The sequence below is a fragment of the Malus sylvestris genome, chromosome 5 (assembly GCF_916048215.2).
Source record: "Malus sylvestris chromosome 5, drMalSylv7.2, whole genome shotgun sequence".
Classification (NCBI taxonomy): domain Eukaryota; kingdom Viridiplantae; phylum Streptophyta; class Magnoliopsida; order Rosales; family Rosaceae; genus Malus; species Malus sylvestris.
In genome coordinates, this window is record NC_062264.1 from 46,954,089 (window position 1) to 46,982,088 (window position 28,000).

Consider the following 28,000-nt stretch of genomic DNA (forward strand, 5'->3'; position numbering starts at 1 on the left):
CCACCGGCAAATACCTCATGACAGTTGATCAGATATTGGCTCTTTACACTGAAGCTGTCAAGCGTGGATGAGTCACTATGAAGGAATGTTCTGAAGGACCATTTAAATGCAAAGGTTGCACACCACTTCTGCCATGCAAAAGATTGAAGCAGAAGGTTCAACGGTGAGCTGAAACAGATCACTACAGCACGACACCTTTCCATACCACATTCATTATTCCGTCAACAGCAAAAGTATCCCATATCATCAAGGTCGAACATACTCTAGATTTGATGGACTTGTTTTGACCCTCAAATTTTTTAGTCGGCCTTATACTCTGAAGGGCACCAGAAAACCCTCCAGCACAGTTCAAGAATAAGCCTGTGGAAAGTTACTTCTTCAAAAGCAAAAGTATCTCATATCATCTCTTATCCATTTGCTTCTCCTTATCCTGGCAGTTGAATGAGAGACAAGGAGAAGGAGAACAATCAACCGGAAGCCGAAGTCAAACCTCTGATCCTGGGTTGCTTACTTGGAAGTTTGACTGCTTACCTTGTCTGTCACCTCTTTCGGCAGATCTCCTAGCTCGGCGACTTGGGGGACTCCTACTATAGGGTTTGTATCACACTTGACTAAGCCCGAAACTACAACTAAGCTTCAAGTGAAATTGATACATTACCTTGTGCGTCAACATCAGCTAAATACACCATTCCCGGATGGAGGAAAGGTACTTCCAGAGAAGGGCAGATGAAGATCAGACCACACTTCGGTACTTAGAAGTTTCGTGATTACTCAAGGGATTGGATCTTGCAAGTCCCCAACCGAGGAGTTTCCCTCACTCGGGAACTTAGGGGAGCACTGTTTGTACCATACTTGACCAATCCCGAAACTACCGAGCACCGGCCAACGCTATACTGTCAAGGACCCAGAAGAGTTCCCCTCCGACCAGGAGGCCAATCACTACTCGACACGTGTCAAGATTAGAAGCCAATCAGAGCGCAGCACGTGTCAACATCAAGAACCAATCATAACATGACACATGTCAATGTGACAAAGCTACAAGTTTTTCTATAAATAGGGGTCATCCCCCCACAATATTGCCTAATGCCATTTGTGTTAAATCATTCACAAGAACTCACTAAATTGAGAGCTTGATCCTTTGTACTTGTGTAAGCCCTTCACTACTAATAAGAACTCCTCTACTCCGTGGACGTAGCCAATCTGGGTGAACCACGTACATCCTGTGTTTGCTTCTCTGTCTCTATTCATTTACGTACTTATCCTCACTAGTGACCGAAGCAACCAAGCGAAGGTCATAAAACCTGACACTTTCTGTTGTACCAAAGTCCTCGCTGATTTTGTGCATCAACAGGCGAAATTCTATTTTGGGTTGGGTTATTTCTTCTTTGGACCGATTTTTAGGGTTTAAATCCTATGGCCCAATTAAGGGCCTTATTATTTACCCATCCTACCCATGCCTTTTCCCCCCCACTCCAGAAACTTCTCCTTTTCTCCCTCACACTCTCCCACACCTCTCCCTTTCTCGGTGCTCTTGTCCCCGACGCAACACACACACACATACTTGCAGACACGCTACAAGTCTACAACCATCAGAACCTTTCCCTTTTCTCCCTCACGTCCTACTCTCATCCTTTTTCACCCCCAATATTGTGTAGTCACGGTGTGGTGACTCCAACGAGATCTTGAACCTTTTGATTAAGGTAAGCACCTTAGACCGCTATAAAATTATGTTTAGACTAGATAAGGATATTTTGAGACATTTTGGAGTGGTGTGGATGCAAAACCTTTGGGGAAAAACATTTCTAGAATTTTTCTGGCGAGTGGTCGTGAGTTTTAGGGCTTTTTCGGACGATCTCGACGGCAACATCACTCCATTTATTCACATTTTCCACATCACCATACTTTATGGCTTCGTCACCTTCCAGGTGTCAGCCAGCACAACTCGATTCGGAATTCTAGTGGACATTCCGAGTCGGGGTGTGTCAATATATTTTTGCCTTAACGTTAAAAAAAATAAACTTTATATATATTCTAATTTATTTTTATGAGCATGTTAACAAAAATTAAATTGGAATTTAGATTAATAATAAAAAAATCACACAACCTATACATTTTTACTTCTCACACACCCCCCCCCGGTTAATTTCTGTCATTAGATTTTCTTCAGCTCATTCTATCTGACGTCCGAAATTAAGAGGATGTGTGAAAGGTAAAAATAGCGTATGGATAGCACCACCCTTTATAGAGTTTTTGGGTGATATTTGAGTTAAATATAGTTTGTATTTGTTTTAGCACTGGATTTAATTTTGTGCCTTTAGACTTTTTTTTTTACTATTACATTTGCTCATATTCTATCATAGTCGTTCAATTTAATGTAATATAAAAAAAAAATTGAATCTAAACCGTTAGATCAACCAATGGCCCATTCATGGTTGAAAGAGCCATTACTCATTAGGCTCATAGACGGAGCCACCTTGGCCCCAAAGGGGGCGGATGCCCCCACTAGGTTTTGTAACAGTGTGCATGGAAAAAATGCAATGCATATAGCAATCCCATGTGATACAACATTTTTGGATATGAAATTTATGAAGAATTGATTAAGAAATTGAATGGAGATTAAGAGATGAATGATAATACGGTTATTTTTATAGAGAGTGATGTTTGATAGTATTGGTAATGAAATTGTCATGCAACACTTTTAAAAGATGAAAATGTGTCGAGAGATATTATAATATGTTGTATGAAAACCTTATGGATTAATATATGTGTTTTGTTTGATAATTTCATGAGCTTCTTGATTTATAACTTTATTGTTTGAGGATGCCCCCATCTATATAGATTTCTGACTTCGTTCCTGATTATGCTCCCGAGTAGTGGCTGAAAAAAGTTGTCAGCCACTGGGACCTAGTGAGTGCAGCTTTGTCGCGTGTTAAGCTTCCGGAGTAAAATTTAGCTGCACCCCATTTGTTCAACGCGTCTACACATAATGCGGGCCTAGATCTTTAACCCAGGCTTAAAACTTGCGTGGAATATGGCCCACATTTCCCCACATGGGTTATTTAAAGGACAATAGTTGGAAAGCAATTGGGGTGGGTTTAAAGCTTAAATTTTAAACTTTAACCCAACCATTACACATGGCCTAAGACTGAAATAATTATTTAACCAACCTAAAGTTTCTATTTCTAGAGAAATTTTTTGTGTTACTCAAAACACAAGATGGTACACCATATGTTTCGTATCGTGGTTTATATAACTCATTACTCATCCTTTCCTCTTGTATGCTTCAATCAAGAACACATCAGCCAAATACATCTCAGATTCTCAATTGCATATAAACTACATTTCAATCATGATATATGGTTAAACATAAGTTTAATATATAGAATCTCATTCGCATATAAAATACATCTTTGTTGATGCACAAAACCGGAGGGGTCTTGGAACAACGTAAATCCGACCGTGAATATGCAAGAAATGTAAATAACACAAGATGTATCGTGGTTCACCCCAATGTTTGGGCTACGTCCACACTGATATTGTATTTCTTTAAGAGGACTGTGAGGGAGAGAACCTCTGTAATGTGAGAGGGGATGTGAGAGGGTGAGGGGGCTTCAGGCCTAAGAGTTTGCCTCCTCTAATGAGGAGTGTGATGAGTCATTTTATAGAATAAGGGCTCCTCACTTATTACATATTTGCCCCTTCCTTTATTACATAATTACATTTGAGTCCCTCGAGTATTTATACGAGATCTAAATACGGAAGCCTTAAGTATGGTACAAATGGTAATCCCTCAAGTCTTCAGTCAAGAGATTTTTTTGGCTGGAGACTTGAAATTCAGTCCATATGTGGGCCGAAGTAACTAGATGTCGTCTTGAACTGATACTTGATATGAGGCGGTACTTAAAGTGAAATGATGCTCAACTAGAAGTACCACATGTTGAGAGGTTGCTCTGTTTATGGCTTATGTTGCCTTGGTTAGCTCGGCTTATGGCGTTGATGGTGAGGGAGTCCCTTTTATAGAATAAGGGTTCGCTCCTCAATACATAAGTGATGGGCTAGGAGTTGATGCTCGTGGTGAGGTGGTTACTCAGCAAGCGGCGATGCTCTCTAATGATGGTGAGGGAGTCCCTTTTATAAAATAAGGGATTGCTCCTCAGTACATGAATAATGGGTTAGGAGTGATGCTCGCAGCGAGACGGTTGCTCAGCTGGCGGTGATACTCTCTAATGATGGTAAGGGAGTCCCTTTTATAAAATAAGGGCTCGCTCATCAGTACATGAATAATGGGTGCTCTCTAATAAAAGTGAGGGAGTCCCTTTTATAGAATAAGGGATTGCTCCTCAATACATAAATAATGGGCTAAGTCCCCCAAGTATTTTTCATGAGGCCCAGTTGAGGCCCAATATATGGTACATAATGTAGTCCCCAAGTTTTCGGTCAATAGAGTCTGTTGGTTGGAGACTTCAAATTGAATCCATGTATGGGCCGAAGTGGCAGTTGTTCGAAGGCGGTATTTGTATACCCTGCACTGAAGCTTTGTAGGTGAAGCTTTGCAAGTGAAGTTTTGAAGATAGAGCTCTGTAAATGAAGCTTTCGAAGTTGGAGCTTTGTAAATGAAGCTTTTGAAGCTAAAGCTTTTGTAAATGAAGCTTTTGAAGCTATAGTTTTTGTAAATGAAGCTTTTGAAGCTAGAGCTCTGTAAATGAAGCTTTCGAAACTAGATTGACATAGTGATGCCCATGAATGTTTATGTTGATTGACATGAGTGATGCTCATGGATGTTGACATGAGTGATGCTCATGGATGTTAACATGAGTGATGCTTATGAATGTTAACATGAGTGATGCTCATGAATGTTAACATGAATGATGGTCATGAATGTTTATGTATGATTGACATGACTAATGTTCATGCATATTTATGTATGATTGACATGAGTGATGCTCATGTATAATTTTTGGAGTACTGAGCGTACTTTTGATCACCTGGTTGGTGATAATAGCGGCGGGGTGCCGAATAATTTTGTGTAGTACTAGGCGTACTTTTGGTCACATGGTTGGTGATAATAGCGGCAAGGTGCCCAATAATATTTTGTAGTACTGGACGTACTTTTGGTCACCTGGTTGGTGCTATTTTGGGCTTATGGGCCTTCGCCCTCCACACAACATTCCAATCCTTTTTTGTTATTATTATTATTACCCTCTGATGGGGTTTATACAGATATCTCCGAAATATAAGAAAAATAAATCACATCATTCAAAAATAAATCTGACCCTCTGCTCAATGGGTCACGCCCATAATTCCTTTTTCTGCATGTCATCACTACCACAATTATGTCTGCTTCTTTTTATCTTCTTTTGTTTTCTGCTTTTGCTTTTGCTTTTACTTTCTCTTTTCCATTTCCTGCATGTTCTCTTGTAAAACGTAACAGCTGCCTGGACAGCCTTGACACCACCCACTTGCTTTTCTTGCTTTTCTCTAAAGTGAGCTGCCAGGCATCACTATGAACAGCAACCAAAGATAGCCAGTCATTTTCTACCATGCCATGCCATCGGGTTTCCCACTGCCGAGTGGATCAAAGGCACCTCCTGGGTAAAGTGGGTCAAGTCATTCAACGAGTGGTCATCCACTAACTCTGTATCCCTCAATGAATCCCATGAGCACAACCTGGACAGCCCAGATAGCCAAGATGCTCTGAGCATGGATAAGGTTTGGGTTGCCAAGGTAGTTAAGGCCGTCCTCAGAGAAGATTTGAGATCCAGCCTTGAACCAAACTGCCTCGCCGAGCTTGACCCCATTCTTTGACAAGATTTTTGGGAAGACGCATCTCTATGCACCAAGTATGGCCCATCTGGAGTGGATCACCTCAAGCTCATGGTTCTTGGCAAATGTCTCGGGGTCTGCAGATAGTCCAGTGGTTCTTCACCTCAAGCTAAAGATTGAAGTAGTCGCCCTCGCTTCTCTGACAGCTCTCTCCGTCTTCTTCTTAAGAAAATGAAGCCGTTTAATAGAAAACACTATCCTGCTCGTATCATAAGCTTTCTCGATCGGTGGCAGATGATGAGAACGCGGTGAAGGCATCAGGTTTCTCGAAAGCACTCGAGCCAAAGCAGCATGGCTTGCTTTGATTTTGCTTCGAAAGCATTTATCCATGGCTTCGTAGCTTCCATTTTTTGTTGTGTCTGTGTCTGTGATTGTGAGAGAGACGGAGGATGAAGGACGGAGGAGCTTCTGATTTTTTTTTTTTGCGGAAGGAATCGTCCATGGCAGTTAGTTCTGGGTCCAAAGCTATATTCATGACGTGGCCCACGTACAACCTACCATTCAACGGTAACTACCATTCTTTCAAAACCCGTGAGTTGAGTCAGGTCACGAGTGACAGAGACGAAGAAAGATGAGAGAGAATGAGAGAGAGCTGAGGAGTGTTTCAGATTTGGAACTTTTCTGTTTCTGGGTTTTTGTGATTTTATAGATTCACGGTGGAGGTTAACTTTTCTTGTCGATTCCCACAGACAACGCCAAATGTTGATGCACAAAACCGAAAGGGTCTTGGAACAACGTAAATCCGACCGTGAATCTGTAAGAAATGTAAATAACACAAAATGTATCGTGATTCACTCCAATGTTTGGACTACGTCCACACTGATATTGTATTTCTCTAAGAGGACTGTGAGGGAGAGAACCTCTGTAATGTGAGAGGGGATGTGAGAGGGTGAGGGGGCTTCAGGCCTAAGAGTTGGCCTTCTCTAATGAGGAGAGTGAGGAGTCATTTTATAGAATAAGGGCTACTCACTTATTACATATTCACCCCTTCCTTTATTACATAATTACATTTGAGTCCCCCAAGTATTTATACGAGATCTAAATACGAAGGCCCTAAGTATGGTACAAACAATCTTAATGCCACCCACATATATATCTTAATTAATTAGTAGCGAGCTAGGACGTACTAGGTAGTCTCTTGGATGATCAATTATTCACTTGACCTCTGCGACGGTGATAATGTCGGCGGCCATGAATTTCGTCCTTAAGCTCTTGGCCAACTTAATGGCGTCCACTCCCTCCCCAATCACCACCACTCTCTTTTTCCTCTCCCAACGCCACAGACCTTACACCTGCATATTGCATGCATCCCATGCCAATAATAATATTATTAATCACAATAAACTAAAACTTTAGTTAATTAATTTTACAATTTGATATCATATCAAACCCGATATTCTTCATCTAATTTAGTAAAACTGCCTTTAATTAATATAATCAGTGAACGAAAGTGAAGGGCTGCCGGAGCATACAACACACACAAAACCTATATATACACACACACACACATACTGTTGGATATATGTCAACAATCTACGGACGTCTGTTTCACCAGGATTCAACGATCAAGTTAGAATTCCAGCATCAGAAAACTTAACTTCTGACGAACTTTTGTGTGGTTCTCTCAGAAATGATGTTTGAGATTGTAGAATAAGAATATTGATTTTCTGTGTCCTAAATGCTATGCAGATGAATGTATATATAATAGAAGGATGTCTGTTCGCAACAGGTATAAGAATAGAATGTGTAGGTTTGGAGATATCTTCTCCAGAGGGATGCTTTGCTCTGTGTTCTTTCTGAACTCTTCAGACTTCATCTGAAAGGATGAGTCTGTTGGTAAAAAAATAATAATAATTAAATTCGAAATTAATTAATAATAATTAATTAAATATGAAAATAATTAATTAAATAATTTAATTATATATTAATTATAATTAATTACCAATTAATTAGTGCACCCTAAAGCCCAACCCTAAGGGTGAGCCCAATTTTATTCTCCAGGCCTATTACTCCAATCACTTTCTATAAAAGACAAAGCCTTATAAAGTGATAAAATCTTTTGGGAATGGCCAATGTGGGACAAAGAAATTTCTACTCAAACTATTCAAATTTCCAATACATACAACAGCGAGAGCACTGTTCTAAAAATCTCCGCTTAACGCCGTCTAGGCCGAGGCGCTAGGCGGTTGGCCATCGCTTCGATTAATGCCTATGCGTTTGAAAATTAAGAAAGGGCACCTAGACCTATTGAGGTGCCCACCTAGACTGCCTAGGCACCTGCCTACCCCCCCCCCCCCAAAAAAACACCTGCCTAGACACCCACCTAGGCATCCGCTAGCCCGCCCAGACCCGCCTAGGTTGTGACTCACTTAGACAGAAAATAGACAACTTTCATTTTGCATTTTATTTTTTCAATAAATTGTAAGAAACTTGTTGAATACTTAAAGGAACACACATTATATATACTTGTTCCCCATGTTTTCATTATATTCCAATAGCTCATAATATATATATTATTCCATTTTATAGTTCATGATGAAATCATATATATTTTAAGTATAAATAGACACTTATTTACATGAAATATAATATATTTAATTAAATTCGCCCATATCTCGTCTAGCTGCCTAGGCACTAGGCCCCAACCCATCACTCGACTAGCGCCTAGCGTCTTTTAGAACCTTGAGCGAGAGTCATTCCATATCGGTGTCTATGAGATACCTAAGTACCAAATTAATAAACTAGCTAGCAAGCAAACACACGCACAATCTACTTTGGCAGCAATTTTGAGCGCTTTTGTTTGACATTTCCGGCAATTCATAGTTACTTTCATCACAACCTTACGCTGCTAAAACAAAAACAAATCGATTGGGAACGTATAATTGGGGGAGGGAAGGCCGCTGAATTATAATTTATGTATATATTCCTATAAATGCAATTTATTATAAGAAGAAACTCTACTTTAAATCAAGTGGTGACGAAGACGACATATTAATATATATACCTTCATTTCCTTCGAGTCTTTGCCCAAATTTATACCGATCGTCGGCGATCTGCAAGAGCCAAGACCAAACTACCGAAGGTACTTAATATTAAAGCCAACACCATTGGGGACTTTCATATTACATGTATATATTTTTATGGCTAGAATGAATAGAATAGTATGTCCGCAGTAGCACGCTATGAAGATAAACTTTTGTTAAATTAAAGAAACTGTTATGAGTCTACCTCGCAGACTCGTTGACGCCGTGTCATGACTTATGACTACCCCACTCCCAGTTAGTTATTTCGGGAAGAGCAGGTGCAACCGCTTCATTGAGAAGGAACTTGTATGGCAAGTTAACCCTAATCTCTAGACCCTATCTTTTCCGTTGACCATTTAGTTTTGCACATGTATAGGCCAATAATGGTTGTGCTTTAGCCTTGAGAGTCAGAGACAAATTAATCAAATTGTTTCAAGGCATATACTGTTATACATACCAGAAATATATGCCTGATGGCTGTGCGCTTTGCTATCTTTATATTGCACATATGCAAGACGACACGATAGTGATGGTTAACAACAATTGTTCTTTTTAGAAAATTTTGACTTTTCCCCTTCAACTTCAACTACCCATCATATTTATATTCACGGGACCCATTGACCACACTTGAGCTAAGCAAGCTATTTAACTTGCTTGATGACTCAAATTATGTATAGTTTCTCTTCATTGCAGTTTATGATATGCTGAATCTGTAAATTTAGAATTTTTGTTGCAAGTTCTATTTTATTATAGTCAATTCAGTTAAATATAATATTCAAATTTTAATTGTAACTAGTAAGACCATCTCCAAATAAGATGCTAAATCTTTGATGGAATGCCAACTAATCACTTTTGACAGTAAATATTGCTCCAACTGAACAATCTTTTAGCTGACCTGGAATAGCAGCCAAGCCTCGAACTTCATTTCTACTTATTATTTTTTTAATTCGTGGGGCCCATAATCCACTACAAGATAAAGCTTTAAAAACGATTTTATTGTTTATTTTATTTTAAAGTGAGCCCTATATAATAGTAAAATAATAACTATCATACAGGTTGAAATATAAAGAAATTTGACATCATGGTTCAAAATGTAACATCAGCCATGAATAAAGAATTTGATAGAAAAAATTGACATACCCATTGAAGATGCTCTAAAAGATGTCCGCATCATGCTGCGGGATTGAAAACTGTATGGAATTTTGTGTATAGCACTATTTACATACAAAAATACTTGATCTATATGTACATACTATTTTATGTGCAAAAGATTTGGTAGATAATCCTATTTATATACAAAAGAGAATGCTTGATGCATATGTATATGTATATAATATTTACATACAAAAGATTTATGAAATTGTCCTATTTACATACAAAAGATGGTCGAAAGATACCATGATAAAGAAATTTAATGAACTATTTGAGTTTTAAGCGAATGAGATAAAGAGATCATGTTTAATAGGTAGTTAATAATTCAAAAAATATAGAACAATGAAAGGGAATACATACTCTGTTTTGCAGCCATAAATATGGTTTCAGAAATGCTTGGGGAATCTGATACATTTCTTGTTGGAGCCTTTGGAGTAAGAGTTGTGTCTGATATTTCCTTTGCTGCAACATCACTAATAAAAAAGTAAATAGAGGAAAATAAAAGTGTTATTAAACATTGAGTTGTGTGGAATTTCGAACAATGAAAAATTACGAACTTGATATGAACGTTTGTGAGAAGAATAAATTTGAGATGAAGATATACATACTGTATTTTGGGACACGTAAAAATGAATTCGGAATTGCTCAAACCCACTGATGTAATCTCTATGATCTTATAAATACAAGCTACCCTCGATTGAAAGGGTGTGCAAAAAACAATTGAAAACCTAACCTACTAAAGTTTTACACCCAGTACCCTTCAACAACCCAAATCTTGCTTGAAATTTGAAGTTTTTTGGAAATCTAGTTTTGGGTTGCAGTGGCATCTTCACTAACAAGACGACCATGCAAAGAAAAAGAAGGTTTTTTTTTTTATTTTTAATAAGGACTTGGCCCAAAACGACGCCTTTTTGGCCAAGCCTTTTAATTTTTTTAATGAGTTGGCCCAAAACGATGTTGTTTTGGCAAAGTCTTTTTTTTTCTTTTTTTTTCTTTTTAATTTTATAGGAACATTTGGTCCGTATATATAAGCATCAAGCAACCCAATCACAGGAGATCCCCTCCTTCTTCCCCACCAAATACCCAGTACTAATTCTCTCTATTTCACCCAATCCCTTAAACCCTAAATTCTCAATCGCAATCTTATATTTCAATTTTACTCCATTCTCATACCTCAATTTGCTTCAAAATTTTCCACACCACCACAATTTGTTTCAAAATTCAAGTAATTTTTTTTAGTATTCTAATTTTAATTTGGTCATTAGTAGTTTGGCTACTTGTTTGATTGTTGATTAATTTGTTTTACAAGTATTGTGCTTGTGTATATACATATACATATATATAATTTTAGGTTCCGTGAGGCTTTGCCTCACACCTCACGCCTAGGCGAGGCTATCCATCGAACACCTCGCCTACGCCTTCGTCTTTTAATACATTGCAATCAACATAGAAACACTCATTTGAATGACTACACATAAACATCGCAAAAAAATCCAAAACAGCAGCAGAGATAACAAAACTCTAAAAAAAAAAATCAAACAAAATTTTAAAACTTTAACTCACATGAAGCTCTGTAACTAGTTGCACTCGTTGCTCAGTTCACAATTGTGAAGTCTGAAGAGAACCCAAAATTTGAATACTGGAATCTTGAGTTTTCTCAGACGGTGGCAGATTTTCCATAGCTGATTTCAATAACCCCAAATCAACTTCAAAAGTAAATAGACTTAAATTCCAAATTGGGCATGAAATTACTTACCTTGAGTAGAGAATAAGGATGGGCAACGGTTATGACGGACAGGTAACCGCGGTTATTTACCCATAACCGTTTATGCTCATACCCGCATAACCGTTTACTCGTTGGGTAATTGCCTAAATAGTTATACTCATACCCATAACTGTTTATAAACGGTTAACCATATCCATAACCGCATACTCATTTAACCGTAACCATTTAATACCCGTTTTGCCATTTACCCTTTTTTTTTTTTACCATTACCTCGTTTTCACATGTCTACATGTTTTTTAACAACTTGAAAATTAAAAAAAAAATTGTCATAATTTTTTTTTGACAATTAAACACAGTTATAGGTACATTCATCATACATTTCCGTATTTTAATTTTTTAAGTCCGTATATCATTCTAATAATTGAAATAATAGTACGGATGATATTTTTAACTGTCACCAATGAAGGTAATATAATATTTGCTAAGTATTCTTGGGTTACGAAAACTGTTTAGAAGACAGTTATTTAACCCATAATGTAAAGTATTAACTTAATATATATAATGAGCTACATTATTTTATTATTAGCTATATAAACCATGTACTATAGTCAATAGCATTGATCTAAGTTTTGTCTGATAGAGAACATAATTTGTGTTAATTTTACATGTTAGAGTTAATGTAGAAATATAGAGAATAATCTAAATGATGACTTTGAGGTACGACTTGAATCGTTTCCTTAAAGTGTTATTTGCCCCAACTCAAATGAGTTTGCTAAAGGGTTCTTAGCAAATCACTTACAGGATACAACAAAGTATGAAATATTCGATTAGCAAAACTGAATTGTATTCCCTTAGAAATAACTAGAAAGAAATAGTATGAATGTGATGGAGAGATGAGAGAGCAAAGAAATTATGTAGACAACAAATTTAATGAATGATTTTCTTTTCTTCCAATGGTATCAATATATAGAGAGAATTGCACCTGTTCAAGTTAATTGAAAATACATAAATTTTGAAGTCATATTAGTTCAATAGGTCATGTATGTTTGAACATATACAAAGCATTATCCAAAACGCATTTTAATGAGTATGCCTGATGGAGAGCACCAATTACCTAAGGGCCATATTTGTTAGGAGAAGGATTACACTTGTTGACTATGAATCATGTCTTTTCGGCAACAATCAAAAGATGCAATATTCAAATTGAAGAGATGTGATTGTTGGGTTAATAACCAAACTTCCCATCCCCTGTCAAACAGCCGTGTGTGTATATATATATATATAATTTTATTTTTAAAATATTCAACATTACATATATAAAATAAATTTGTAAACGGTTACCTGTTTATAACCGCAGTTAATACCCATAACCACCCATTTAAATTTCACGGGTAAACGGTTATACTTATAACCGTTTATTTATTTAAACGGTTACACATAATCGTAACCGTGAAGTTTAAATAGGTGGGTAACTGTGGTTACCCATAATCGTGAGTATTTTGCCAATCCCTAGTAGAAAATGTTTTACAAAACGACGCCTTTGGAGACCCAGCCTTTGAGCGGCTGCAGCGCCTAGTGGTGGCGATGCAAGACAGAGAGAGTTTGAGAAGTAGCGATTAATTTTTTGGATGAGAGAAGCAGAATGAAGCAGAAGAGTCAAGAAGAGGCATCTTCAATGATGATGGACACATAGGTAGCGAGCAAAGCCAGAAGATGCAACAATGATCAACAGGTGGAGAGGAAGGGTATAAGCATCTTTTTACTATGGAAAAAGAAGGCAAGATGATGATAAAGGAAGAGAACGGTTTAAGAAAAAGGAAAAAAAAACGAAATAGCCTTAATAAGTGACGTGGCACAAGACATAGATTAATTCTAATCACTAATGGTAGAAAAAGTAGTTTTGGTTGTAGGCATAATTTACTGAATAATTATAGAGACCATAAAGAAAGAAAGGGTGCAGCATAAAGAGAGAAAGGAGAAATGTGTAATTGTGAGGTGTGTGTTATTCCACTCTATTATGCCTTTATTTATAATAGTAAGAAGATAAATTCCTTACCCCAACAGAATTACAACTCTAATGAGATAATATCTAGTCTAAGAGATATGGTAAAATTCCATAAGGATATCCCAAATATGATAGGATTTACACGATCACATTCATAATCTAATAGGACTGCAACAATATTGTTATTGTTATTTATATTAAATGGGCTTGAAACCACCGTGTTAGCGTCCCGTTGTGATAAAATAAATACATGTCCAAGTTTTTGTTCATTTATTTTTGTTTTATTTGCATGGAATACAATATAATTGTGTATTCGTATCATGTAAATTGATTTAACAAAAATTATAATGTTAGTGTTCGGGTCGGAGCCGCTCAAAGTTTTTTTTTTCCTTTGAACGATGAGCCCTTCAAAGTTGAGTAACTCATTTTAAACACGTGACTTGGAGCTTGGTCCAAGTTAAGCCAACTCAACCTTCCAGGTAGTATTGAAAACGAATGGGATACTAATTGAACATGTTTGCTCCCTAAATCTGCCATAGGGCTCGCGGGCAAGCTTGGGATTTACTTCACATACGAGATTGGTGGGATGCGGGCGTGCCACTACTAGATGCCGCTAGTAGACGGGATTTGAATGATTGAGGTTGCGCCTTTTGACTTCAAATCAAGAGATTGTGTCATTTGAGTGGGAGTTGCTCAAATCAAGATTTTTTTTTTGCCTTAAAAATAAGGACTTTACTTATATGGAGAGATAGAACAATATGTAAATGACAAGGTTGCTCGGAAATGTAAATGACAGAGGAAAGTGGCTAATATTGCAGATTGCTTGTAAATTAAATGACTGAAGAGGAGTACATAAAAGCTACAAAGGATATCGATACTACAAGTGAGTAGCAGAGCTAATAAACTAGACAAAAGTTGGCTTTTGTGAGGGCTGGTCCTAAAAAGGATGAAGGTTTGGGAGCTGACTATAGCTTCGTGAAGGCAAATCTGGTTTGAGCAAAGTTTGTGCTTGTATTTGTTTGTTTGATTAAGTGTTCATAATCCTTGTGTTTGGGCTCCTTTAAATAGAGATATGGAGGAAACCCCCTGCTGAAGACACTGCATCTGCCTGAAAGAAACTTGGGCAGTTTGTATTTCACTTGCCAACTTGCATGGAGAAATAATATTAAAAGGGGAACTTGCATTTCTACCACATACTTTCATCACATGTCTTTCCACTTGTAGTAAATTAACATTTAAAAGAAGCAAGTTGGCTTCTTTCACATGTTCTTTGCATCCACATCCGTATGTTGCCTTCCAACCCATTTGCAAGTATGCAATTTGTTGATTAAACAAAAGCTTAACAAACCTCCACCACCCAAACAAATGGGAGAAACAATATTATAGTGTCAAACCCCTTCACTTGATAGCTAAATATCTTCAAAGTTAGTCTTCTTGCTCATTAATCCTCCAAATGCCATATTTTACCCAAATTGCCCAAATAAGTAAAAATGAGTATATTTTGAGTACAAACAGAACCCAACTTTTGTATCTCTAAACCCAATTATAAAAATTTATTCACGTAAAGTTCCAAATATGCCCTTATTTAATGGAACAAAAAAGTAAGAACCCCAAAATCCACAACAGCAACAATACTCTCTACACTCTCTTCGATGTCGTCAGCGACCACAATCTCTACTATTTTTTCCCATGTCTCCTCTTCGGACAAGGATTATCTGCCTTCCCTGTTCCTCTGCTCTCTTGTTTTGTGTGGTTACGGTTCAGTCACGTCAATATTTTATATTGTTTTTTTATAGAGATAATAAGACAAAAATAAATAGTAATATAAAATGTTGACGTGATTTAACCGTGACCACATAAACATGAGAACATAGAAGGTCACGGGAACAAGGAGGATAGACAATCCTCGTCCCTCCTCTTCTCTCTTGAATTCCTTACTCACATCTTCGCTTTCTCTCTTGATTCTGAGACTCGGCAGTAATTGTAAAATGAGTAAATTACACACATTGGGTTCAGTGAATAAAAAAGCAAACCAAACCTCACAGCTGCAAGGGATATGTGCATTCTCACCAACCCACCTTGTTGAACATTTATTCAAAGAAATTTTTTATTAATATTTCAAAAAAATTTATTTATGCTTCTTATAAGTGTATTTTTCTTTCTAATTATAAAAAATTTGGAATGCCAAATGAGATTTTTGAAATACTAATAACAATTTCCTTAAACCAAATTGAAAATAGAAATTGTTAGCCATTAGAGAAGAAACAGAGATTTAAATGAAGAATAAAACAACACCACCTAACAAGTGCTTATGAAAATAACTCAATCAAATGAAGAAAAAGAGGGTACTTTAGAGTGGAGGAGGATGGTGGGTGTCGATGACATCGGAGAAGTGTTGCCGACAGGGTTGAGTTCATCGGATAAAATAAAAAGGTGTAGGGGGAGTACATTCTTGTTGTTTGTGTTTGAGGTTATAATATTTAATTTTTTTTTTTAAATTTTATTCAAGGCTAAATTTGAAAGCTTGCCAGATAAATTTTTCTAGTTGGGCATAGAGATAACAAAGTTGGGTTCAAATAAAAATTTTCATAGCAAATTGACCTCGTGTGAGCTTTACAGAGGCTTCTTGTCTCTACACTCAACTGGAATTTTGAGGGATTATAATGAATTTATACATCCATGGAATTTGATGGGGTTTAATTGAGTTATAGAAAGGGAGGGATGGGGAAGGTGAGATTTGTGATTGTGAATGCCTAAATGAAATTCCTCAAATTCTCTCAATATAGATTTCAAACTTCTTTAAAATCAATTCCCAATACCATTTAGTACTACGGTCTAATGGTATTCCGAAGTTTTAGGTATGATATTTGCTAAAAACAAATTTGAACTACATTAAATTAATTCTACGAAATCTCCGGGAGGCCATCACGGGATTGTTTGTTTGTTGACCCCGTTACAGACGGGAAGAGGTATGCGATGTCCCTCCCAATTACCTTGTTAAGTTGTTCAAATAATACATGATATTCCTTTTCTAACAAGTAATAGTCTTCTCCTCTCTGATTGTTGATGTTATACATAGCCTTCTAAAGATATGAAATTTGAACTAATGCAATGGAGTTTTAGGCATTTTCAATTGCCAAGGAGCAGGGAATTGGCCTTGTCTAGAACATGTTCCGGTAGAAGTTAGTGCTGAACTATCTGGGAAGGTGTCCCCTGCCGATATTGAGTATTTCGATGAGGTTTCTGGCAAGCTATGGACAGGAGATTGGTGCAGTCTATTCCTTCGCAAAAGGTAGTATTATACATGATACATCTCGCCTTTTGCCACACCAATACACCAATTAATTCATCTCGCCGGCACCCAGTGTTAAATTCATTGTATTTTGATATATGTTTCATACAATTTTAGGGCGGTCTGTCTCGGTTACCAAAGGACAAGTCATTTAGCGTAGCATTAAGAGTCATCCAGTGCGATGTCTTTACTATATCTCCTATTAAGGTTGACTTCTGAACGTGTTTCCTGAGAATCGGGATTAAAATTATGTAATGTACGTGTAGTAACACAGTACACTGATTACTCTTAAAACATAAATTTGTGCGTGATTTCCACTTCCACAGGTTTACAAGCAAAACATTGAATTTGCAGCGATTGGATTATTGAACATGTACAATTCGTGTGGAGCTGTTGAAGCAGTTGAGTGCTTTATTCAAAATTCTAGCAGTGAAATACACATCTAGGGACGATGAGGTGGTAGCTTTGGAGCTTACTCGAGTTTAAAGCCCAAAGCTTGCACAGTGAACTCCAAAGACGACGAGGAATTTGAATTCAGAGGTGAAGATGACAATCTTTTGACAATAACAATTCCCGCCACAACTAGTCGTTGGAAAATTATTCTATGTTATTGATTCAGATTTAAGTAATTTAGTTTTAGACAGATTCAAAATTTGAAATCTTAGACAATCTTTTTAGTCATAGTTAAATAGCTTGAACAATATATGTGAATTTGTATTTACGTGGGAAAAATATAAAAGAATGATACCAGGATTCCTGTGTATAATCATTTCAATTTCAAGATTGTGATGTGGCTGGCTGTAGAATGTCGGCGGGTGTTTTTTTTTTTTTTTTTTGGTATGTGGTCGGACAACCATGTGATCGAGTCATCCATACCAATCATCAATGAAAAATCCCATAGTTTGCTGCTCTATACAGAATGGCTGGAAGAAATACTGTATGAACAAGTACTAATAGTATAGATGTGATTTTAGGGCAACCATCAGGCTTGGATTTTCCCTGGCAGACGAGAAACGCTTCCATATGCAAAAGCACTTACACAAAAAGGACTTTTGTGTGAGGGGTAATGTCTACATACAACTACTCACATGGAATAATGAAGGGACAGAAACTATGGGAGAAGCTCACGACCATGTATACATTGATAATCGTATGTTATTCAAAGTTTTCCTAAGACTCAAATGTCCCCTCTATAGACTATAAGTAATTAGGTACTAGGTACCGACTCCAGGACTCAGTTATTTTGAAAGACAATCATGTAAATCTACTGGGAAATTTCAAATCGAAGGTAGCCACCATCGGTTTTCAGCAAGGAACATATAGAAACGCCAATATGAACACCAATAAATAACAATGAGTCCCTGTCTATTCAGAATCCGCACTTTCATTCAACTCACCTAACTTTAAATGACTAATTTACAATCAAATTAGAACATGACCAAGAATTATACACGTATTTCAATTTCGTTTATATAAAGAAAGGATCCATAACCTTCATATTTAACCACAAAAACTTAAAAATAAAAATAAAAACTGAGAATGTAAACAAACACCAGATAAACTGCCTTCAACATGGCACATGAGATCAAACTTTCAACTACAACAGCCTCCAGCTTGAGAGGAAGCGCCATCTCTGCCTCCTGATGGTCCTGGAATTCCACCATATCCAACTTTTATGCCATAAGACTGCAAACGAGACCAAGAATCGGGAATAAGCTCATACACAGCTCTCTTTCATTCAATATAACAAACTGTTCAATTTGTCTCTGAGCATCCACAAGGGTTTTTGTTCATTTCGTATTTTATAACGATATGATATCATTTTATTTTTTCAGAGAGTCAATACAATGAGCATGAGGCAAGACCCAGCCTCGTCTTTATATATTGCAAATGTGAGCTTACCCATTACATTTTCAGGTTACCATAAATTTAAGCAACTATAATTTGCAATCACAGAAGAAAATTATTATGCAACCCACCAATATAAAATGCATTCATATAATGGCTCCACGAAACCATATAGTCAATCATTACTTGGCATTCACAAAGTACTCTGCGATATCAAAAACACACTTTTATCCTCCCCACCAAACAGAAAGCACTAATGAGAACACAACTATACCGCAGAAATTTTCTACATATTTTAATAAATATCAAGTAATAGATAAGGACATGTAAGGAATAATTCATATAGAGAGAAAGCTAACCTCATTTGATACATCAAACACTCCATCTTGAATCTTTTTGTATATGGTTGCAGCAGTTTTTATAAATGCCTGAATGGATTGGAAAATGTAACTATTATTAATATAGGAAAGGAAAAAAAAATAAAAAAACATGATGAAGATATCACAGTTTTCTTAAAAAACAATGGCCATCAAAAAGCCAATATTTTGTCACCTCCTCAACATTCTGAGCAGTTTTAGCAGACGCCTCCATGAAGATCAAGCCGTGCTCCTTTGCAAACTGCTCCCCTTCCTCTGTGCTCACAGCCCGTCTGTGAGCTAGATCGCACTTATTACCAATGAGCATAATTGTCATGTTTGCATTTGCATGTTGCCTCGCGTCCTCCAACCAGCTAGCCAAGTGATTAAAAGTTTCCCTCCTAAGAGTAAAAGAAGGAATTATCGTCATTGCCAGTGCCTTAACATGGCATAGTAAGGTGCTTAATGCTCTTCATCTACACTAGCATATGAATCCAGTAGATTACTGGGATCTCGCCTGAGCTTTTACTTGTCTAATGCAACAGGCAAAACACAGCAAGAGCATTTTTAAGCCTAACCTAACTGGATAATAGAAGTATGAGGTGTGATTTTCCATGTGAATTGTGATGGAAATACCTTCTCGGAAAACAATTTATTTACAGTGAACAATACACTCTGAGAAACTTTTAGGGAATCAAAGCAGACGGGGTTATATCTTACGCGAAAAACCACAAAGCAAAATTGAATATGACAAAGTGGTGTCCATAGTACATAGTTCATAGTCCGTCGTCCAAAGTAAGAGATGCCGCAAGGCGATAGTGCAACAAAGAATCCAAAATTATTATGTTGAGGATGAGGTTAGAATTGAAAGAATACCTGGTGATGTCATAGACAAGCAAGGCACCAGCTGCCCCTCTATAGTAGGACCGTGTTATGGATCTGAAAGACTCTTGGCCAGCCTAAAAATATATAAATATAATATTTTGTAAATTTATTCGCATGCACGGAAAATCGTAAATCGAAAAGCTTAACAATTGAATTGAATTGAATTGAATTATTATGTCAATTCCATAAAAAAATTAATTAAAATGAAAGAATGAAGGAATTTGTAAGAAAGAAAGAAACCGTGTCCCAGATTTGGAGCTTGATAGGTTTGTTGTCGATGGTGATCATCCTGGCTCCAAACTCAACGCCAATAGTTAAATCGTGCACTGGCTGAAACCTCTTGTCGGTGAACTGAAGAAGAAGGCATGATTTTCCAACTCCTGCAACACAACACAACACAAATCAAATCGCAATTTATCAAAACGAGGACAAGGACAGAAGAATAATTAAATTAAATTCGATTAATGCACAAATCAAATCAAATAAATAAAAGAATAATTGAAGGAGTACCAGTATCGCCGATGATAATGTACTTGAACAAATACGCGTAAGACATTCTCTGTCTGTCTTATCAACAAAACACACACAAACAACAAGTTTGATCGAATCCAATGATCGCAAATTGAATTCTAATTTCAAAACTAAAACTAAGGTTTGTCTGTCTGTCTGTTGTTTAATTTATTGACAATTTTAATTGTAATTTGTACACGGAACGGAATCCACAAGGGAAAGGGAGTAGGAGTGGGGTAGAAAAGAAAACCACCGAAACAAAACAAGAGAGAGAGAGGGGTCAAACCAAATCAAAAGCGTGAACAGTTTACAGCGAAGCTGTGCGTCTTCTCTTATACAACCGCTCTCCGTCCTCGCTGTCATTTCCTCCTTCACCAACATCACTCCCCAACCCCCAATTATTCTTCCCATTTGGGCCTTCTCCCATTTTGTGTTATGGCCCATTTCTTTAATGCACACCAAAACTGTAATTTAAGTTGCACATTAAAACAAGACCGTTGATTCAGTACTCGGTGAAAGAACCTGAGCTTCCATGTTAGTATATGTTTGAAAACTATAAACAATGGAGAAATTGAAAGGAAGCATTCACTATTCCATTTCTGTCTAAAGATGACGAAAACAAGCGGCTACATTCTTTGGTATGAGAAAATGTCTTGTACAAATTCAAACCTAAACCAAGATATCATGAGATTGTGACATATGGAAATCCAATGACATGTAAATCTAGTTAGGAATGAATCTAAGAGGTACACTTGCATATGAGCTCAATGACCTATCCTACACATTGAAACAAAAGGAACAAAAGGACAAAATTTTCAAAGACTAAGTTCAAGAAGCTAAATTGTTTTGTCAAACGATAGATTTGTTAGATTTTTTTTGTCAAATGATAGATTTGTTATATTAGATGTTATATTAGGAAGCCAATGGGGTTCGAACCCACACCGTGATGCAAGAACAACACTTCTTTCTACCATTGTGATAAAGGGTCACTTACAGTTCAGGAAGCTAATTAACTCTCACACTTTTGGTGAGTACTTTCATACGTATTGTGTAATCATTAAACCCGAAAATCAAATCAGAAGAGGATCATTGCACTTGTTAGCTCTCCCATGAGTTTCTTTCATTGTATTAACCGTCCTCTATATATCTGATATTGATATATATATATATATAGGTTATTTTTCATTAGCAAGGAGAAATAGTGACGGTGACAGTGTACACTTCTAGAAATAGTAGCAATGTTCAATTTTAGAATTAGTGACAGTGTTCAATTCTTGAAATAAGGACATGTGTTTACGATTGATAATTTTGTCTCACTTGTTGAAAAAATTTAGCTATTTGAACTTCTATTTTTTTACTTGACGAATCACAAAGTATCAAATTTTTAATACGATATCAATGCATTTTCTATTAATTTATTTTCAAGTTGTTGATGGATATTGTTGCAGTCTAAGACAATTGGTTCACAGATATAAAACATAATTTGATGGGATATTGCTGCCATGTAATATTAGTTTGATGAGATATTGCACGCTACCCTTTCCAGCTCATATGCCCTTTATTTTAGGCTTGTTCTCTTTTATTTTTATCTTTATTATATTAACTTTTTATCTTTTTCATTAAAGTGAAGCTTTTGTCATTAAATTGTTTTTGGTTTAAGAAAAAGTTACTACTCCTAGACTTTCCAAAGGACAAAGATTGAGGAAGATGTGCGGCGACCTTGAGATCTTGACCAAGATGATGTATCGGAGACTGAGGCCGGGGCGGATTGCAATTGGAGCTTTCTGCTCGATCAGCCTCTTCGAGAGCCCAACTAAGTTTGCATCGATTAATTGTCACTGCATAAACTAGTTGGGTATCTAAGGCCATATCCAAGCGAGGGTTGGCATAAAGCTTGTTTTAACCATTTGTTTATCCAAGATATTAATATTTTAATGAACAGTACATGGTCATATTTGTCTGTCTCCAACCGAAGGCCAAATGGCCATATGACTCGTTTTAGTCCTGTCACAAAAAACCGTCTCCAACCGAGGGTCAAAGGGTCATAAGGCCAAACATAATTTATTATTTAAAAACTATAACTTAAATTTTGTGAAATAGAAGTTATAGGGAAAAAAATAGAATTTAAAATAAAATGAAACAAATTTTGTGAAATAGAAGTTATAGGAAAAAATGGAATTTAAAAAAAATATGAAACAAATTTTGTAAAATAAAAGTTATAGGAAAAAAATAGAATTTAAAAATAAAATATGAACCAAATTTTGTAAAATAGAAGTTATAGGAAAAAAATAGAATTTAAAAAAAATATGAACCAAATTTTGTAAAATAGAAGTTATAGGAAACAATAGAATTAAAAAAAAATGAAACAAATTTTGTAAAATAGAAGTTATAGAAAAAAATAGAATTTAAAAATAGAAAAAAAAAGGTTTAAATTCATAAAAATAAAATAAAATTTGAATATAACGGCTAGCTGACTCAGCTAGCCGTTGTATTCAAAACTTTCATACTATTCGTGTCGGTTATAAAACCGACACGATTGCAATTAATCAAAATTATTCTTGTCTAGCCGTTATTATTCGTGTCAATTATAATCGACACTATTGCGATAAACAAAATTATTCCTGTCGGTTATATATGACAGTTTTAAGCAAAATTATGGCTAACTTGAGGCTAGCTGGCTGGAAGAGGCCAACCCTCTGGCCCTTTCAGATTCCGTGGGGTCCACGAGCCCTCTAGCCTAGCCCTCGGTTGGAGATGATTTTCGGACTATTTTCGGCCCTCTGGCCCTCTGGACTTTTTGGTTGGAGATGGCTTAAGAAACCAACAACTAACAAGTCAAGGGCATCATATGTAGCACCAGAGGCCCATATGGGACTTCATTGGCAATGCCAATGTACGTATTCGTCCCTTCTGATGTTCATTCTTTTCTTTGTCTTCCTCTCTTTCTTCTTTTCTTTTTCTGGTTGTAATTTTTTGTCCAATTCATGTATATAGCCTTAGCCTTATTGCAGGTCGGGCAGCGGAGTCGAATTGCAGGCAAGTACAGGATGCTCTAATGGTTTATGAGCATGCTTCGGGCCAGAGGGTGAATCTTGAAAAAAGTGAGACATGTTTTAACATAAATGTTAAGCGTCCTGTGCAGCTTAAGCTTGCCGAGATCCTTAGGGTGAATCACGTGGATCGACATGAGAAATACCTTGGTATGCCAACACTTGTTGGGAGGAACATGAGCATGTGCTTTGGTTATCTTAAGGATCATCTATGGAAAAGACTAAAAAGTTGGAAGGGTAAAATATTAAGCGCAGTAGAAAAATAAGTGCTGGTTAAGTCAGTGGCGTAAGAAATTCCTAACTACTCAATGAATTACTTTCTTCTTCCCAAACTATTTAGCGATGACCAAAACAAGCTGATTGTATCTTATTGGTGAAGTGGTGATGAGGGAGAGAAAAAATTACATTGATGCTATTAGGAACATCTTTGTAGTCCAAATAGTGAGAGGGGGACTTGGGTTTCGTCTTTTATATGCATTCAACTTGGGAATGTTGGCAAAGCAGTGGTGGAGACTGTTATCTGATCCTCACTCTCTGGTTGCAACGGCTCTGAAGGCAAAATATTTTCCAAATAACTCATTTATGGAAGCCCTGTTGAATTATGGAGCATCATATGTTTGGAAAAGTATTTGTACTGCACGAAAGGTCCTGAGTTTGGGTCCAAAATGGCAGGTGGGTACTGGACAATCCATTCGTATCTGGGAGGACCCTTGGATCCCCATCCCATCTCGGTTTCGCCCGTACTCTCCTAAGCCAGTGGGAAGCACGCTGACAACAGTGAATAAGTTAATTGACCCTGTTACAAAATGCTGGAAGATTGATGTGTTGGAAACTTTATTTTTGGCAGAGGAGGTTAACTTGATCCGCGTAATTCCGTTAAGTGTTCGTGATCCACCAGATTATTTGATTTGGCACCATAAGAGGCACATGAAATTTATGGTCCGTTTGGCATATCATGCCGCAAGGAATTGGTTACAACCCATAAATCGGGGGGCATCTTTCTTGAACTTTGATGGTAGCACTGTTTGGGCAAAAGTATGTAATGCAAAAGTGCTACCAAAAGTTAAAATATGCGTATGGCAACTTGCAAACGAATTGGTCCCTACTAGGGCTAATCTAGCGGCAAGACATATTACCATGGATGTAGAGTGTGTATTGTGTGGTGCTTATGGTGAATCTACCATCCATCTAATGAAGGAATGCCATTACGTGAAGTGTGCGTGGATGAGTTCACAGGTGGGTCCACTTTTGAGGAACAATCATCCTCCATCCTTTATGGTATGGATCAGTGAGGTTGTGGATTTAATACCAAATGCATGGTTTGATGTTTTTCTGATGGTTTGTTAGGCACTATAGGGAGCACGGAACAAGAAATTTTGGGAAAATAAACTAAAGTCACCTGAGTGATGCATTGCCCGAGCTATTCAGTGGTGGCTGGAGTTTATTAGGACTACAAATGTAGTTATGAAGCATGGTAGCATGCTGAGAAACACCACTATATGAATTGTCCCACCTCAGGGCTGACTCAAGATGAATATTGATGGGTCTTGGAATGCAGGAAGGCTTGTTGCTGGGTTGGGTGCCATTATCAGGGATAGTGATGGTCTATTTATAGCTTCCAAGCTTTAGAGATGTATCATCCCCGTTGCCATCAGAGGTTATGGCAGTTAGGGCAGGTTTGCTATGTGCGATTGATAGAGGTTATCAATTCCTTATGATCAAAACTGACTTTCTTCAGATTGTAGAGGCACTGAGGAATCCCATTCTCAATTTGTCATCCATTGGACAAGTTGTGGAGTGATCACTCATATATTTCATACATTTTTACCATCTATTTCTAAAGTCTTTGTGATGTTTTTGTGTTAAAATTGTGGCATTTTACCTTACCTTGTGTTAATGTACAGTTAATTTTGTTTTAACATTGTTTTCAAAGAAAATGGGCTAAAAAGTAAATAAAAGAAATAGAATACAGAAAGAAGTGGAGGACACACTGGCATAAAGAAAACAAGAAGGGAGTGCAGCACTGACAGAATAAAAGAATGAGGAGTGGGAGAGCACGGCATGAATAAACAAAGGGAAAAATGGGTTGATGGGGGAGACACTGAAAAGAAAAGAAATAAAAAGAAACGGAGAGACAGAGAGATAAGGGAGATAAGAAAAAAAAAAGGAATAAAAGACTAAGAAGGAAATATAAGAGGAAGGGAGACTGACGCGACAAGGCAGACGACGCAGAGAAGACGGAAGCAGAGGCGCAGCAGAAGCAAAAGAAGTCAGGAGCAGAAGAGGAACCAAAAACGGGTGTTTTATTTCTTGTTATTTTTTTATGAATAATTTCTTATGTATGAACATAATTATGTGTAACTAATTTTATTATGCTAGAGTAAGGCCATGAGCCGCAACATGAATACGTAGATTTATTTTCAATTGCTTAAGTATTGTTACATGCTTGCTTTGATATTTTCAATCACCGAATTAAACTATCTATGTACCTTGATGCTTGATCACCATTAGGATGCTTAGAAAAGTTATCGGATGCAATTTTGAACGAATGTCACGTTAAAATTGGTTGTGCTTCTTGTGATTGAGGATTGTATTCTCCTAAGGTAAATATCATGCTCTTAGGAATTATATGGTTTAACAAAAGGATTTTCACCAAGATTAATGAATCACTCATGTTTATATTTAATCCAAATGTCATGGATAAGTTGCATGTAGTGGTATGCGTTTTAGCTTGAATGTCACAAGTAAAACATACACAAGGAAAATCCAACCTTCAAAGCATATGTGTTTTCAATTATTTAAGCAATTGGAATAGCTACGTAGGAGTGTTGTTGGTAAAGGTTGAACTCTAGCATATTGTCAATATATTTTTCTTAAATCATTTATTTTATCTTGAATTTCCTTATTTACTTGTTTTGTTTAAGTTAAATCACTGTTCCTAAAAACCAATTCCCATTTTAGATATTTGTTTAAGTCACATCCAGTAATATTTAGTTTCGTCAAATTAGTGTAATTCTTAGAGTTAAATAAGTTAAATACACAAAAACTTGTAAATTGTTTATATCAGTCCCTGAGGAGATCGACCTTGCTTGAGCCATTCTATACTACAAACACTTGTTCTCTTGCAAGAATTTTCTATGGTTTAACCCCTTGTTTTCCAAGTGGTAAAATCGCTATCAAGAAATTGGCGCCGTTGCCGGGGACTGTGCCAACAGTTCCCGAGCTTTTGTGTTTATTTTTCTTATGCTTATGTTTATGTCTTATTTTTATTAATTATTAAATTAAAAAAAAAAAAACAAATTTTTTTTTTTTTTAAAGAAACCTTTTTGATTAAGCTCATTGATGGTGAATTTAACTTTGGTACCGTAATATTGCTGTATATTTGCGTTAGAAATCTGTTTATGTATCCATTTCACAAATTTCTGTTTTAAATCACATATTATTAAAATTAAAAAAAAAATTATTATTTAAAATTAAAAAAAAAAAAAACAGCAATTAATTTAGTTGAGTTTTGATCTTTGATTAAGTATAGTGGATGTGTGGTGTGAGATTTTTTGTCTTCGTTTAATTAACTAGTGGTTGCCAATTTGCATAAATTGTGTTTTTAATTCATCTAGGTTTACTTACTTTCTTTTTCTTTTTGTTGTTTAGTTAATTTCTGTTAAGTTTTATTTTATTTTACTTTTATTTTTATTGTAGCTTAATATTTCTGTTGTTTGTTCAGGTGTAGTATATGGTAATTGGAACAAGGTCCAAGAATCAAGTGCTTATTCCTTACGACCCTGAACCAGAAAGAAGTGCAAGGAAGTTAGCTCGAGAAAAATATTTAGCACAAAATTTCAACATTGGTGATACTTTTCTTAAGGATTTGTTCCGTGATCCTGAGAGCAGCACATCTATTTCTATTAAGGATTTGTTCCAACCTTTGACACCAGTTGCACACATGGCCCTAGCCTTACCTGCAGCAGGTCAACCTTTAAGGAATTCATTGGCGGCGAGAATCAATGCAGTGCCGAGGTGCATTATATATCCAGATGTGGAAGATGGGACATCCTTTGAAATCAAACCTCACATCCTCAACATATTGCCATCATTTCATGGGTTGCCAAACAGTGATCCCAACATGCATTTGGTTGATTTTATTGAGGCATGTGACAACACTATAATCAGAGGTTTCTCTTCTGAAGCTATCAAGTTACGTTTGTTCCCATTCTCTTTGAAGGACAAAGCCAAGGCGTGGCTGCATTCTCTGCCTGCCAATAGCATTACAACATGGGCAGAATTGCAAGAAAGATTTCTCAATAAGTTTTTTCCTTCATCCAAGACTCTT

At 36.6% G+C, this 28,000-nt stretch overlaps 2 protein-coding genes and 1 pseudogene across 3 annotated transcripts; 1 reads left to right on the plus strand and 2 right to left on the minus strand.

Annotated features, from left to right (window-relative positions):
* Nucleotides 1–6,756: 6,756 nt before the first annotated feature.
* Nucleotides 6,757–9,771, minus strand: LOC126622983 (heavy metal-associated isoprenylated plant protein 41-like; annotated as a pseudogene).
* A 6,988-nt stretch (nt 9,772–16,759) lies between these two features.
* LOC126624253 (probable galactinol--sucrose galactosyltransferase 2) lies at nt 16,760–18,093 on the plus strand. Of its 2 annotated transcripts, XR_007624030.1 has the most exons (4): nt 16,760–17,021; nt 17,139–17,228; nt 17,348–17,561; nt 17,996–18,093. XR_007624030.1 is itself a non-coding variant. In XM_050293278.1 (3 exons), the coding sequence occupies exons 1-3, from the start codon at nt 16,983–16,985 to the stop codon at nt 17,465–17,467; spliced, it is 249 nt and encodes an 82-aa protein (XP_050149235.1). In that variant the 5' UTR covers nt 16,760–16,982; the 3' UTR covers nt 17,468–18,013. The 2 variants fall into 2 exon arrangements, 1 of the variants encoding a protein (XP_050149235.1); XM_050293278.1 differs by having other exon boundaries at nt 17,348–18,013.
* A 294-nt stretch (nt 18,094–18,387) lies between these two features.
* On the minus strand, nt 18,388–20,923 carry LOC126624252 (ras-related protein RABB1c). The gene is made up of 6 exons (XM_050293277.1): nt 20,621–20,923; nt 20,351–20,490; nt 20,102–20,184; nt 19,422–19,626; nt 19,229–19,297; nt 18,388–18,707 (listed from the first exon to the last, which is right to left on the minus strand). Exons 1-6 carry the CDS (start codon nt 20,664–20,666, stop codon nt 18,615–18,617), a joined length of 636 nt encoding a protein of 211 aa, XP_050149234.1. The 5' UTR covers nt 20,667–20,923; the 3' UTR covers nt 18,388–18,614.
* Between the last annotated feature and the right edge of the window lie 7,077 nt (nt 20,924–28,000).